The following is a 13,365-nucleotide window of genomic DNA, read 5'->3' on the forward strand; positions in this document are numbered from 1 at the left end:
GAGTCCAATTATTCAGTCAAACATTTGAGTTCCTGCTCTTTATCAGCACTGTGTGAGGCCTTGATCACTCAGGAATAAGGTGTAGTCTCTGTCCTCAGGGAGCTCACAGTCTAATGGATGAAGAAGACATATGAACATCTATTTTAATAAAAATTTATTCAAAATGTTTTAATTGTGGGAGCTCTCTCTTCATTTAGTCAGCCACAGTTCAGAGTCATACCTCATTCCCTATCCAAGAACAATGTGAATAATTCCACCTTGCATGGTGAAACCCATTACATAATGCCAGAGTGGATATTTGTTGATTTGCGATATCCATTATGACTTCCCAGAAGTATTATATTATTTCCCCATAAGTACCCTACCTGGGAAACCAAATTATCACGTAGACAACTGCTCACCACATAGAAAGGGAATTAGTATTAAGAGTCAGATGGAAGGCATCAGACCCTGATGATATGATGTCTCATTCTTCAGGACACAAATAAACACTAATTTTGAGTCCTCAGACTTCAGAAATCTCTTTCCTGGGTAGTCTTCATTTGATAGTCCCTGGCTAGGCATGATCTCTGGCTGTCTCTTCCTATATGCTTCCATTGTTGAACAGTCTTCCTCCTGATTGACTTGTTCTTCCTTTCAAAATATGCAAATATTTGATAATATTAATTATTGGCCTTACTAATTGAGGGTAAGTCTTTCCCTTTAGAGTGAAGTGGAATGCCCTGTCTGATCCAATGGAAAATTATTTCAGAGTGTAAATTCTCTGCAAGGCTTCATCTTTATTTTAAATTTTGAGAGTGATGTTTCACTATCAAGATTAAAATATGATTAAAATATGAATAAAAAGAGAGCCAATATTTGAATGTCTTATATATTCCAGGTATCAAGATGAACACCCCTAACCTGGCATGCACAATGTTTCAGAGACACAAAATAGCCCAGCGCATTCTGGCTAAGATACAATGGCTATAAAAGACTGATGGAGATGAAACTAGGGAGGATGGAGGAGCCCAATTAGTTAGTGGCTGAGACAAAGGCATAACTAGGGTCACTGAGTCTAGCAGGTGAGGCAGTTTCAGAATGAGCCTTTCCTCATATACTGCATGCCTCCTATGACCTCCTACCTCTTAAGTCCATAGGTATTTTTTTAAATGAAGAATCTGAACCCACCATAGATGCTCTCATAGAGTGGAGAATAAGGGCAAGCATCTGATTTTTTAAAGGTCCATAGATAAAATTGGATGCCTACTTGAGACTGTTTATCACAGCTCTGACTCCATCTCCAAGTTCTACGGAAATTTAGATTAGATGATAATAAATGATTCAAACATTCCTACATTGCTAATGACTATCAAAGACTAATCACACTGGAATAGAAAAGAGTAGATTTTGTGCACTAGCAAGCCTTCTGAAATAACATAGAATAAACTTTGCCTTTCAAGTGCGGAAACTGAGACTCAGCATACCGGGGACTTAACACCACCAAGATAGTGACAGAGGTGACTCTTACATATCTACTGTCTACCAATATCAAGTGCTTTCACATTTATAGGTCACAAGTCAGGAAAAAAGAATTGCCAGGGGAGTCCTTTTGTCACGACTATAAATCATACTTCCGGGGCCAGGATGTGATGGTTTCAAGGTTGCAGGTGTATGACAGGAAGCCTGAGGTGCAGTCTAAAGCGCCGCACAGAGGAATGTGTGAACAGTATCCTGAGAAGTCCACAGCTGGCTTTGAAAAATAGGTGATACTGAAATCAAATCCAACTGAGGCTGAGGACACTGTGGCTGGCCGTCAGTGCCTTCTGAGGGAACAGAACTGTTTTAAATGCTAAGGAAAATATGATAGAGCACGCAAAGTTCATATCACCCATCCTAACACAGAACAGATATATCAAAACATATAGAATGCATCTAAAACTTGGTTCAAAGTGAAATTACAACTTCAAATGTGTATATTAGAAAATGAGAAAGGCTTATGATAGAAGAATGATAGGAGACTCTATCTCAGAAAGTTAATAAAAAATTTAAATTAAAAGCAAATATCAGAGGGGGAAAACTAGATGAGAACAGAAATAAATAAATCAGAGAACAAACTAATGAGAGAATTAACAAAATCTAAAAATTGCACTATAAAAACACTAATAAAAATTGATAAGTTCCTGCCAAGAGCAATCAACAAAAAAGTAGGAAAAATGGAAATATACAATATTAGGCATGAAAAAGAAAATAAGACAAATCCTACAAACCCCATATAGATATTAAGAGCATATTTTAGCAATATTATCTTAATAATTTTAAAATTAATATGAAGCACAAATATCTGCACAAGCACATCATACTAAATCTGTTATAAGAAAAAGTAAATATGAACAGTTGTTTAACTCGTAAAGACATTAAATATGTAGCTAAAAAAACTTTCTTTCCATCAAAGAAAGTTCCAATTCCAACTAGCTTCACTGCTAAACTCTAAAAGCACATTCTAAAGAAATGAAACCAATCTTACCGGCACCAAAACAGATTGGTAGACCAATGGTACAGAATAGAAGACACAGAGACAAACCCACAAAATTACAATTATCTTATATTAAACAAAGATGCCAAAAATATGCATTGGAGAAAAGATAGCCTCTTCAACAAATGGTGCTGGGAAAACTGAAAATCCATATGCAACAAAATGAAATTAAATCCCTATCTCTCACCATGCACAAAACTCAACTCAAAATGGACTAAGGACAACCAGAGACCCTGCATCTAATAGAAGAAAAAGTAGGCCCTAATCTCCATCATGTGGGATTAGGCCCCAACTTCCTTAATAAGATTCCTGTGGCACAAGAATTAAAATCAAGAATCAATAAATGGGATGGACTCAAACTAAAAAGTTTCTTCTCAGCAAAAGAAACAATCTGTGAAGTGAATAGACAGCCTACATCTTGGGAGCAAATCTTTACCCCTCACACATCAGATAGAGCACTAATCACTAGGGTATATAGAGAACTCAAAAAAACTAGACACCAAAAAATCAAATAACCCAATAAATAAATGGGCCAAGGACCGAACAGACACTATCAGAAGATGATATACAATCAGTCAACAAATACATAAAAAAAAAAATTCATCATCACTAGCAGTTAGAGAAATGCAAATCAAAACCACTCTAAGATTTCATCTCACTCCAGTCAGAATGGCACCTATTATGAAGACAAACAACAATAAATGTTGGCAAGGATGTGGGGGAAAAGGCACACTAGTACACTTCTGGTGAGATTGAAAATTGGTGCAGCCAATAAGGAAAGCAGTATGGAGATTCCTTGGAAAATTGGGATGGAACCACCATTTGATCCAGCTGTCCCTCTCCTTGGTCTATACCTAAAGGACTTAAAAACAGCATATTACAGGGACATAGCCATATCTATGTTTATAGCAGCACAGTTCACAATAAACTGTGGAGCCAACCTAGATGTCCTTCAGTAGATGAATGGATAAAAAAAAAAAAAGAACGTGGCATATATGCACAATGGAATATTACTCAGCAATAAAAGAGAGTAAAATCATGGCATTTGCAGGTAAATGGATGGAGTTAGAGAAGATAATGCTACATGAAGTTAGCCAATCCCAAATAACCAAATGCCGAATGTTTTCTCTGATATAAGGAGGCTGATTCATAAGTGGGATAGGGAGAGGGAGCATGGGAGGAATGGATGAACTCTAGATAGGGCAGAGGGATGGGAGGGGAAGAGGGGGGCATGGGGTTAGAAATGATAGTGGAATGTGATGGTCATTATTATCCAAAGTACATACATGAAGACATGAATTGGTGTGAATATACTTTGTATACAACCAGAGATATGAAAAATTGCTCTCTATATGTGTAATAAGAATTGTAATGCATTCCTGTGTCATATATAAATAAAAAATAATTTAAAAATTAAAAAAAGAAATGAAACCCATCTTAAGAATTTTTCTATTAAAAAAAAAAACCATATGCCTCAATTCTACTTATTTTATAATACCAGAAAATCCTTCATATCAAAATCTGACAAGGACTTAACAAGAAACCAAAGTTATGGACCAGTATCACTTACAATATAGATGCAAAAATCCTGAACAAAATATTAGCAAACCAAACCTGGAAATGTATAAAAAGAATCACACACCATTCTGAGTTATATACACGAATGCAAAATTGGTACAACATTCAAAAACCAGCCTTGTTATTCAACACATTAGCAGAATAAAAAGAAAAATCATACAAAAAGTAAAAAGGTGTTTTATAAAATTTGGCCCCAATAACTAATAAAAATCTAAGTAAACTAGGGAAATTTTCCTAATCTCATAAAAGACATTTGTTAGTATCTTAAATATCAGTTAATGGGGAAATTTTCCTCCAGTATAAAGATATAAAAATGCTGTAGTTGCCATTTTTGGAGAGCTAACAAAATAAATGTCAAATGTCTATAATCTACTAGAATAAAGTAATAACCCTGGAATGTAATAACTTCCAAAGTGTTCAGAGATCCTGGCTAATAAAATAAAGGAAAAGACATAGAAGTTGCAATGATCAAAAGGAATGAATGAATGAAGAATGGAAGGGTGGGAGGGAATGAAAAGTGAACTGTCATTAATCTGAAAACATGACTGAATGTGTAGGAAATCCAAAAGACTCTGCAGATCAATTATTAGTATAAATGAATGAATTTACCAAGTTTGCTAGATAGAAGGACAATGCACAAAAATAAATTGTGTTTCTACATTTCAGCAATGAACAGATGATAAGAACACAAAATCCATATTTAAAAACATCAAGTTGCCAGAAATAAAGCTAACAAAATAAATGTCAGACATCTACATAGAAAAATTATAAAACCATTCTATGAAAAATTACATTAAGGAAAATCAAAAGGAGGGATATGCCATGTTTATCATTTAGAAGACTCAAAATTGTAAAGATATCGATCTATGCTAAATTTACTTACACTTCAATCACAATGATACTCAAACATTGTTTTTTGTGAAATTCCAAACACTCATTCGAAAATTTTAATAAAAATTTGAAGAACTACAAAAGAGAAGACAACCCAAAAGGAGAAGGACACAACATGAGAAAGGAAACTTTACCACATGTCAAATCTGAACTATAAATTCAGTGAAATTACAATCAAGATTCCAAAACTTTTTTTGTGAAAGTTAGCAAGTAGTTTATAAAATTGTGTATAAGTGCAATAATAGCCAAAGCGATATTTAGGGAAAAAGAAAAGTTTAGAAGACTTAAAACTCATAAGACTTGCCCAATGTCACAACAACTAACAAGAATAAACAGAACAATGCTCTACAGGACACTGCAGAGAGTTCCCAACCATACCCACATGCGAATAGCAATCAGATTTAAGTTAGCAATGGTGTGCCAAGCAAGGTAGAAAGGGCAGGTGAACTATAAATCCACGTGGAAAAATTAAATTTGACCCTTAAAAATTAATGGAAAAGAAAAAACCAGCTAGAGGAACATGCAACAACATGGTTGATTCTCACAGGTTTACTATAAATTTACAGAAACTGTACACAAAATACTATGCATAATGTGATTCAGATTAAATAAAGTTCAAACACTGACAAATACAATCTGTAAAGCTGTTAAGTCAGAGGAAAATCGATCTTTGGAAACAGGGAGGCATAGTATTCGCAGGCTAGCATGCCAAACACCAGTACCCAAGATACAGAAATATCTCAAATATCCTATAAGTCACCAAGAAGCAGGAATTCAGAAATGGTAATCAAACATGAAAAAAGTCATCAGTCTCACTGATAACTAAGAAAAAGCAAACCAAAACAACAATAAGAAGATATTTTATACTCACTTATTTTGTAGAAAATTAAAGTTTATAATACAAAGTCCTACATGAGGTTGTAGGGAATCCTGGTGAGTATATAAACTGATGTAAAACTTTGTAGAGTAATTTGACATCAATAAAGTAGAACATTTCACTCATATGTCTCTCTGGAGCTGGTGATCATGTACCCCGAAAAACTCATGCTGTCAAATGTCCACTAGAAGACCGATATGAAGATATTTATATCCACATTTCTCAATAAAGAGGAAAATAGAAACAACCTAAATGAACATTCGAAATTTAATAAAGACTATCAACAAAAGCAAAAGGTAGCTTTTTGAAAAGCCTGAACTCACAAGTTTCTTGTGAAATGCAATACTTATGTTTGTGTGTATGTGTGTGTGTATGAGAAAGAGAGAGAGAGGAGAGAAACAAGAACTAAAGTTGAACTCAGTGCAGAAGCAGACATGGAAAGAGATGAAAAACAATGTTCCAATATGTATAAAATCATGAACAAAATGAGCATTTTCTTAGGAAAAAAAAGATCTTCCTGAAACTGACTCAATCTTACCACTAAAAAAAAAAAGAATCACGAGACGAAAACCCTCCCATAAAGGAAACTCCGTCCCGTACTGGTAAGTACAACCAAGAAGTTAGGAAAAAGTAATTCCAAACTAAAATAACCAGCCTGTGCTCCTCCAAGCCGAGGATTGCCTTCCAAGTGGGCAGGTGCCAGTACAGTCATGAAAAGAGGTAAAAACATGAGCTGCCGAAAGATGAGCACAGGAGGCTCTGTCTGCATAAACATGGAAGCACGAGACTATGCCCAGGTGTGTGTCTGGGTGGCCTTACATGAGAGTGCCGGAGGAGGAGTGAGAAAAGGCATTCCCTGGGGGTCTCTGTATAATCTGTAATCTTTGACCCACTTTCATACAGCAACCATTTGAACAAATTAGTGTCAGGGGGAAAAATGATACCCTGAAAAATATGGATAATTGCAGGGATATGGATGATACAAATAATAAGACATTACAAAGTCATAACCAGAAAGTTTAAATACTACCTAATTAGCAAAGTAATAATATCGATAGCTAAGACTAACAGACCTATCTTAGGCACATGAATCTCTTTTCCCAATCTGCCTTAAAAGAACCAACTTCATCTAGAAAAATCAAATGGACTTTTTTTAAAAGGAGGAAAAAATATCATTAGGATTTTTTTTTTTTTTTACCTTATACCACATTATTGGACCCAAAACACAAGTCTCTGGAAAGTACAGATGACAGGTCAGACTGTCACTGGGTCCGACACGTAATATTTGTTGGTAGTCATCTGATAAGTTGGGTAGACTCCTTCTGGAATTATCACACCAATGTTTTTCAAAAACAGTTAGGTTCATCCATATTCTGACACAGTTGTTGGCATTCCTGTAAGAAAACAGCAGGCTGAAACCCACAGTCTTAAGCAACCACAAAATCAAATGATTCAGGTCATCTTCTCATTTTTCATATCATTTTCAAGTCACCATACCAATCCTTTCTTAAAAGAAACAGTTTGCAGCCTACAAAACATTGATGACCCAACAACAGATGACATGTATACAGTAGAGAAACTGGACAACATCTTAAGGAAGAGACCAAATTGAACTCAGCCTCGGAGGGGCAAAATGGACACCATGCATTTCTCCGCAGAGAACACAGAGCACTTACCCAGGATCCCAGCCAAAGAAACACGCCCAAACCTAAACCCAAAGGAAGCGAGATATAATAAACTAATTCCCTGTGCTCCTTAAAAATATCAGAGTCATGAAAAATAGAGGAACTCCTTCAGATTAAGAGATGAAAGGTTTATGCAATCAAATGCATTACATAATCTTGGACTGAATTCGTTTCAGGAAAGAAAAGAAAAAGTTGTACAGTTCACTGATAGGACCCCTGATAAGATTAGACTAGAAACAACAAGTTAAAGTATGTATGGTTACATTTTCTGAATTTGGTAACTACGCTATGATTATGTGAGGGGATATCCTTGTGGTTAAGAAATATACATTTAAATATTATGCAGCAAAAGGGGTATGCTATGTACAACTGAAATGGTTTAGAAAAAATATTGTGTGTAATACACACATACACAGATATTATGTGGAGACAGAAAATTATAAGGAAAATATTCTTATACAAATAGAACTCTTGAGGAAGGGTAGATAGGATTTCTCTATATTATTTTGCAGTTTTATGTAACTTTGAAATCATTTCAAGGTAAAAAGTAAAAATATATCCATATTATATATGGATATTACTGATCTGGGAAAATTCATGTTTATTCTTTTCCACGACAAATAATATCTTTGTTTAATTTCTGTAAAAGATGATTTTTCTTCATTTCATGACTTCCAGATTTAAATGTTTTAAATCTGGCTCCAATATCCCTAGTAATTTGTGTGGCACATAATCTCCAACTGCAGTTATAAGTCACAGCCTAGACTATAGCAGGAGAGCAGAGTTCCATGAGACCTCAGCAGCAGACCCCTAGTGGCCAGCGCTGGGGAAAGGAGCCAGGCGGTGACTGACCACTTCCACTGTACACCACTCAGTCAGCCGTTCTGTACCCTGAGTCTGTCTGTCTGATCCAAGTTGCAGAAAGATCAAATAATGTATTACTATCATACAAGTTAGTTAGAGTGAATCACGGAATTATGACCCTTTGATCAAATGTGGTCCACAAATGGATTTCCTTCACATCTCACAGAGCTTTACAAATTGAAAAGTCACACACACACACACACACACACACACACTCAAATCTCAAATAGACAGCTACCTTTGGTAGCATATGCCCTTTCTAGCTGACCACAGGCCCTTCTAGGCTCAGTGGTCTCCTTCCGCCTTTATTTCAAATGTCCAAAAATAGGAAACAATTCAAAAGTCCCACCAGACCTGTGTCCCTTATCAATTTATTTCCTAGCACAGCACCTTGTGTGGGTTTGGAAAATACTTAATGCTTACTGACTTTTAAATCCTCACCTTAAACAGATCCTTTATGAAGAGAGCTCGAAAGAGGTTTATCCTTATCCGGGTGTGCCGCTTGTCACAAAAACTTTTGGCATTCCAAGAAAGATGGCAACAATAATATTATACTAATATTATACTAATAAACACACTTTGTAAGTTGGTCTGGCCTGAGGCTTCACTTCAATAGGAAAAAAGCATTTCATGTTCTAATAATGGTTTACAAATCTATCGTATTTTAAAATGTGTTCACTGGAAATCATTGTATAACAACCATAAAACTATACAATATTATTTGTTTGATTGCATTTTCTATGTTTATTAAAAATTTATTAAAAGATATACATGCACACATAAAGAGAAAGATTCATATGAATTAGTTCCACTTTAAATGAGGAACTTACTTTATAACACATAGGTAGATGCCCGAGTCCTCCAGTTTCAGAGGAAGAATCAAAATCCAGGTGTGTTCCTGGTGAATTCTAGACTGATTGTCTTTGGAAATGGGGGCTTTGCTAGCAGCACGGTACCACACTACATTTACTTCCCCGTATGTGAGCGGAGGGTTTGTACAATTGAAGGCAAAGGGCTGGTCTGCTGATGCTGCCTCATGATGCATATCCGTGTCCTTGCAAGTATCTAGGAAAAGAAAGGAAAAAGCAAGAATAATTAGCCATGGGGGAGGGGGACACAAGAGTCGTGCTGATTATTAGTGTTAATGAACACCTCTTCAATTTTCTAGTCAACTTGAAATTTTATCTGAGAGTTTTCTAAAAAAATAAATAAATAAAAAATAAAAAACATCAATAGCCTACTGATTCGAAAACATAATTCCAAGTGCATCAAACCTATCCATCCTGGGTTCCTTCTTCACAAAGGCCTCTCCTATTTGGAATGATTTCCTTCTTTCCCTTCTTAGACTTAATTTTCTGTCCTCCTCCTCATTGTAAGGGAACCCACTTGGTCCTGTTTTCTTTTTACTCTGCCACCTAATTACTACATCTTCAGTAAAAGGTATCCCACCCCAAAAATGGGTTGTTTTTTTTTACCAAGCTACTTAGATTTTTCTTAGAAATTTGCTCTGTTGAAGTTTTCTTTGTTTTTAATCCTGGATCATAAAATAGCCCTTTGTCCTGTAAGTAGACAGTACTACCTCCATTTAAGCACTTTCACCCAAATCTTGACTTGCATATTGATCTCACTTCTTCCCATCCCAAGAATAACCTGGAAGCTCCGACGTGACATTGGGGGCGCTGGGCATCAGATAACTAGAGTCTACAGCTTTGCCATTTCCCCATTCTGTGGAATTCTGGAGGGCCTTCTAGGGACAGAGTAATTCACAAGGCTCACACCCCAGGAGGTCTGCCCAGGGGGGCTAGCGGTGACTGGCTACCCTGGTGGGCATCCTCTGAGACCCGATGACTCAGAACGTACCTGCCCGGACAAAAAGTGGAAGAGCGATGGACACTCCGCAGAGCAGCCAGGACGGCGTCCTCATTTTGGGCTGCGGGGAAGGAAGAAGAAGCTGGGCGGGGGACAAGGCGCGGCGCAGGCGCCCGCGCCCCCAAACCCCTCTCCGGCTTCAGAGCCCTCGGAATCCCAGAGACCCCCGACCCGGGCCACTTCACGAAGCTCGCCACGTTTTCCCCAAAACTGGCCCTTTCCCTGCCCCTTCTTACTCCCAACGTCCGAGCTCGAGAATGCGGGAGCGCGGGGAGAGGCTCCCTGGTGGCGTCCCTTTCTGCCACCTGGCAGCGAGGCAGGGTAGGCATCTAGCGCGCCCGGCCGTCTCCCCGGGTCCCCAGCGTGGCGCCCCGGGAGCCTCCCCTGGGCGGCCGTGATCTGCCGGGTCCAGGCGCTCTGAAGCTAAACCCCAAACTCCTCGGGCAGAAGCCAGCGCAGGCGTAACTGGCAAGGGCCGGCAGGAAAGGATGGAGGAACCCTGAGCGACACCGCCACCAGACCTGAGGGATAACGCAGGCTCGACCCCTCGGCCAGGTCACGGGTCGCCTCCCCAAGGCAGCCCCGCCAGTCGGGGAGCGCCCCGGGAGTCCTGATCTCTGGCCTCCCAGTCGTGCACATTTTTGTGTCATCTGTCACTGCACACCTTTCCCACCGTCAGCGCGCCACCTGCGCCTGGCCCGGTCAGTCTACCTGCCTGCGAAATCCGAGGGAGCAGGTCCCAGAAGAGAGAAAACAGGTCCCGAACCCCGTCAAGGCGTTTTAATTCCTTGGCACCTCCTGTCCTCCGTGGGAGGGGTAGGCCTATCTTCCCCAGTGGAGGGCAGAAAGGAAGGGGAAGTGGGTTAAAAAATCCTTTTTGCCTGATTACCCAGCAGACAGCAAGTTCTTCATCACTAGGAATGTCTACTTAAATCTTCCAAATCGTCTCTATAAATGAACTATTCATTCTTTCAAATCCCATGTGAGCAGTTATTAACACGCCCTGCGTTGGCCTATATGGAAGCAATTGGAAGCCACCCAATGGCTTCTAAGGAATGTTCTTAATCTGCCTGAGTCACGCCCTTTAACTTCTGTGAAGCAGGCATGGCATGGTAATCCTCCATACCCTTGAGTCTGAAGACTTTTGCCTAAAAATTTCTAAATAGATCATGTCAACAGGGACCTGTTAGCTTGGCCATCAGGAGTCACTCCCAAGTTATCCCATGGGCACTGAAAGAGAAAAATTTAAATTGTAATTTCCATTCAATGGATTCATAGGCAAAGCTATTTCTAGTGGTCTTCCTGGGATTAAAGAGAATGAGGAGGAAATAAAAGAGCAACCATGGGAGCAGAGAGAATGCAGTAATTGCATTAACAGCAAAGTATCTACACCTAGAAAATATTGAGAATTTCAAAGCCTTTGCTTGTGTGGGTTATGCCTGCCAATATTACTATACTTGAAATCATAAAGAAGAACTCTAAAATACTTACTTTCTCATTAATTTTAAATAATGGCCCTATTGCATGTTGAAATAAATATATGCATTTTATGAAAATGACTATACTATCAAAAACAAACTTATTGAGAAGAGTGTGATTGCTCTACATGCTTATAAATTTTTTGAGTATCTGGCTTAATAGAAGATTAAGTGGATCATCCCATCTGCTTCTGTATCCAGTCTCATGATATAATATATCATGTCATCTATGAAAAAGGCCACCTTACACTAGTGAGAATTTAAAAAGTCAAATGAAGTCTTACTATGGTTATGAAAAGAGTTTTGATTTCACAGATATCTTTAAAGGGTCTCTGGGAGTCTCCTAAGTCTCCCACACTTAGAGAACTTCTTTGTTAAGCTCTAAATGAATATCTTTATTATTTTCCCCTAACATCAGCATTGAATGAGCCTTGTCTGTACATATTCAGGGTTTGTCTTCGCCCTAAGCAAAACAAAGATGTGACTATAAATAATGTGATTCGCATAGAGAACTGAGGCAGGATAGAAGAAATAAAATTATGTAGAAAGGAGACATAAAGAAAATATAATTTTAACATATTTTCCAGGCCTGCCATTCCCCAAATCATTCACTTTCTCAGGACTGTCACTCTCAAATATCTGGGAAATCTGTAACTCTATCTCGTGTACTGTTAAAGAGACATACAGGCATATTTAAAAAAAAAAACAAAACCTGCAATTTAGGGGACTTTTCAATGTTATTTACTGAATTGGATCATGGAGACCCCGTGTCAAACTAAGGCTCCTCAGAATGTGCAGAAGACCAGAAAATGTCTTAAGATCACTAGACTAATGTCATCCTCTTATACCTTCCATATTACTCCTTGTGGAGTGTCCTTTAAAAGAAGAGTCAGGAACCCAAAAACATGCCTCTCAAATCTCCAGATGTCCCACATTCTCCTTTGAATGTCTATTCTTTGCTTTAAACAAACAAACAAAAACCCTCTGTCTCTGCCAACATGTGCTGAAATTTTTTTCTGTTGTATGTCAAGGACCCTGCTTGTCCTGAGTCGAGTTTTCCACTCTTAAGGAACTCCTTGGGACCCTCTTCCAGTGATATACTTTTCTCTAATGACAGAACTATTGCCATGAGCAGTGTTGCAGATTATTTCCGAATCTCTTTATTTATGCTCCTTTTCCATTTGTACCTCCTGAATATATGCACTCTTGTGTCCTATCTTGTTTCTGTGATGTGAGGACTGGCATGTACACCTATTCCATTTGAAGTAGATGCCACAAAGTTTGTGAGGTTAGGACAGTGAACCCCCCATAGTGACTGGTTTTTACTGGACCTTACTGACATTACACTTTGCTAGTGACTTTAAGGATCTGATTATACTTTCCAGGATGGTCACATGCATTTTCTGATACATGGAGAATGAATTGTTTGGTTTTTGAAGACAGAACTGATTTGGCGATTGTAAACTTTGCAATGAAAAACAACATTATGTTAAGTGAAATAAACCAGACACACAAAAACTAGTACTGCATGTTCCCTCTCATAGGTGGAATTAAAAAAAAATTAAAAATCAACTTGAATGTAGAATAATAACTAGTGGGTTGATAATG

At 38.1% G+C, this 13,365-nt stretch overlaps 1 protein-coding gene across 1 annotated transcript in view; it reads right to left on the bottom strand.

The window, feature by feature from the left end:
- The window catches only part of Il1rl2 (interleukin 1 receptor like 2), a 38,087-nt gene extending 27,753 nt beyond the window's left edge, over positions 1 to 10,334 (bottom strand). The window contains exons 1-3 of the mRNA XM_071601270.1: positions 10,271 to 10,334; positions 9,241 to 9,475; positions 7,060 to 7,255 (exon numbers count right to left, since the gene is read on the bottom strand). Of these exons, the coding sequence (XP_071457371.1) occupies positions 7,060 to 7,255; positions 9,241 to 9,475; positions 10,271 to 10,334 (495 nt within the window). The remainder of the gene's footprint in view (positions 1 to 7,059; positions 7,256 to 9,240; positions 9,476 to 10,270) is intronic.
- Positions 10,335 to 13,365: the final 3,031 nt, after the last annotated feature.

Source organism: Marmota flaviventris, chromosome 14, assembly GCF_047511675.1.
Source record: "Marmota flaviventris isolate mMarFla1 chromosome 14, mMarFla1.hap1, whole genome shotgun sequence".
NCBI classification, from domain to species: domain Eukaryota; kingdom Metazoa; phylum Chordata; class Mammalia; order Rodentia; family Sciuridae; genus Marmota; species Marmota flaviventris.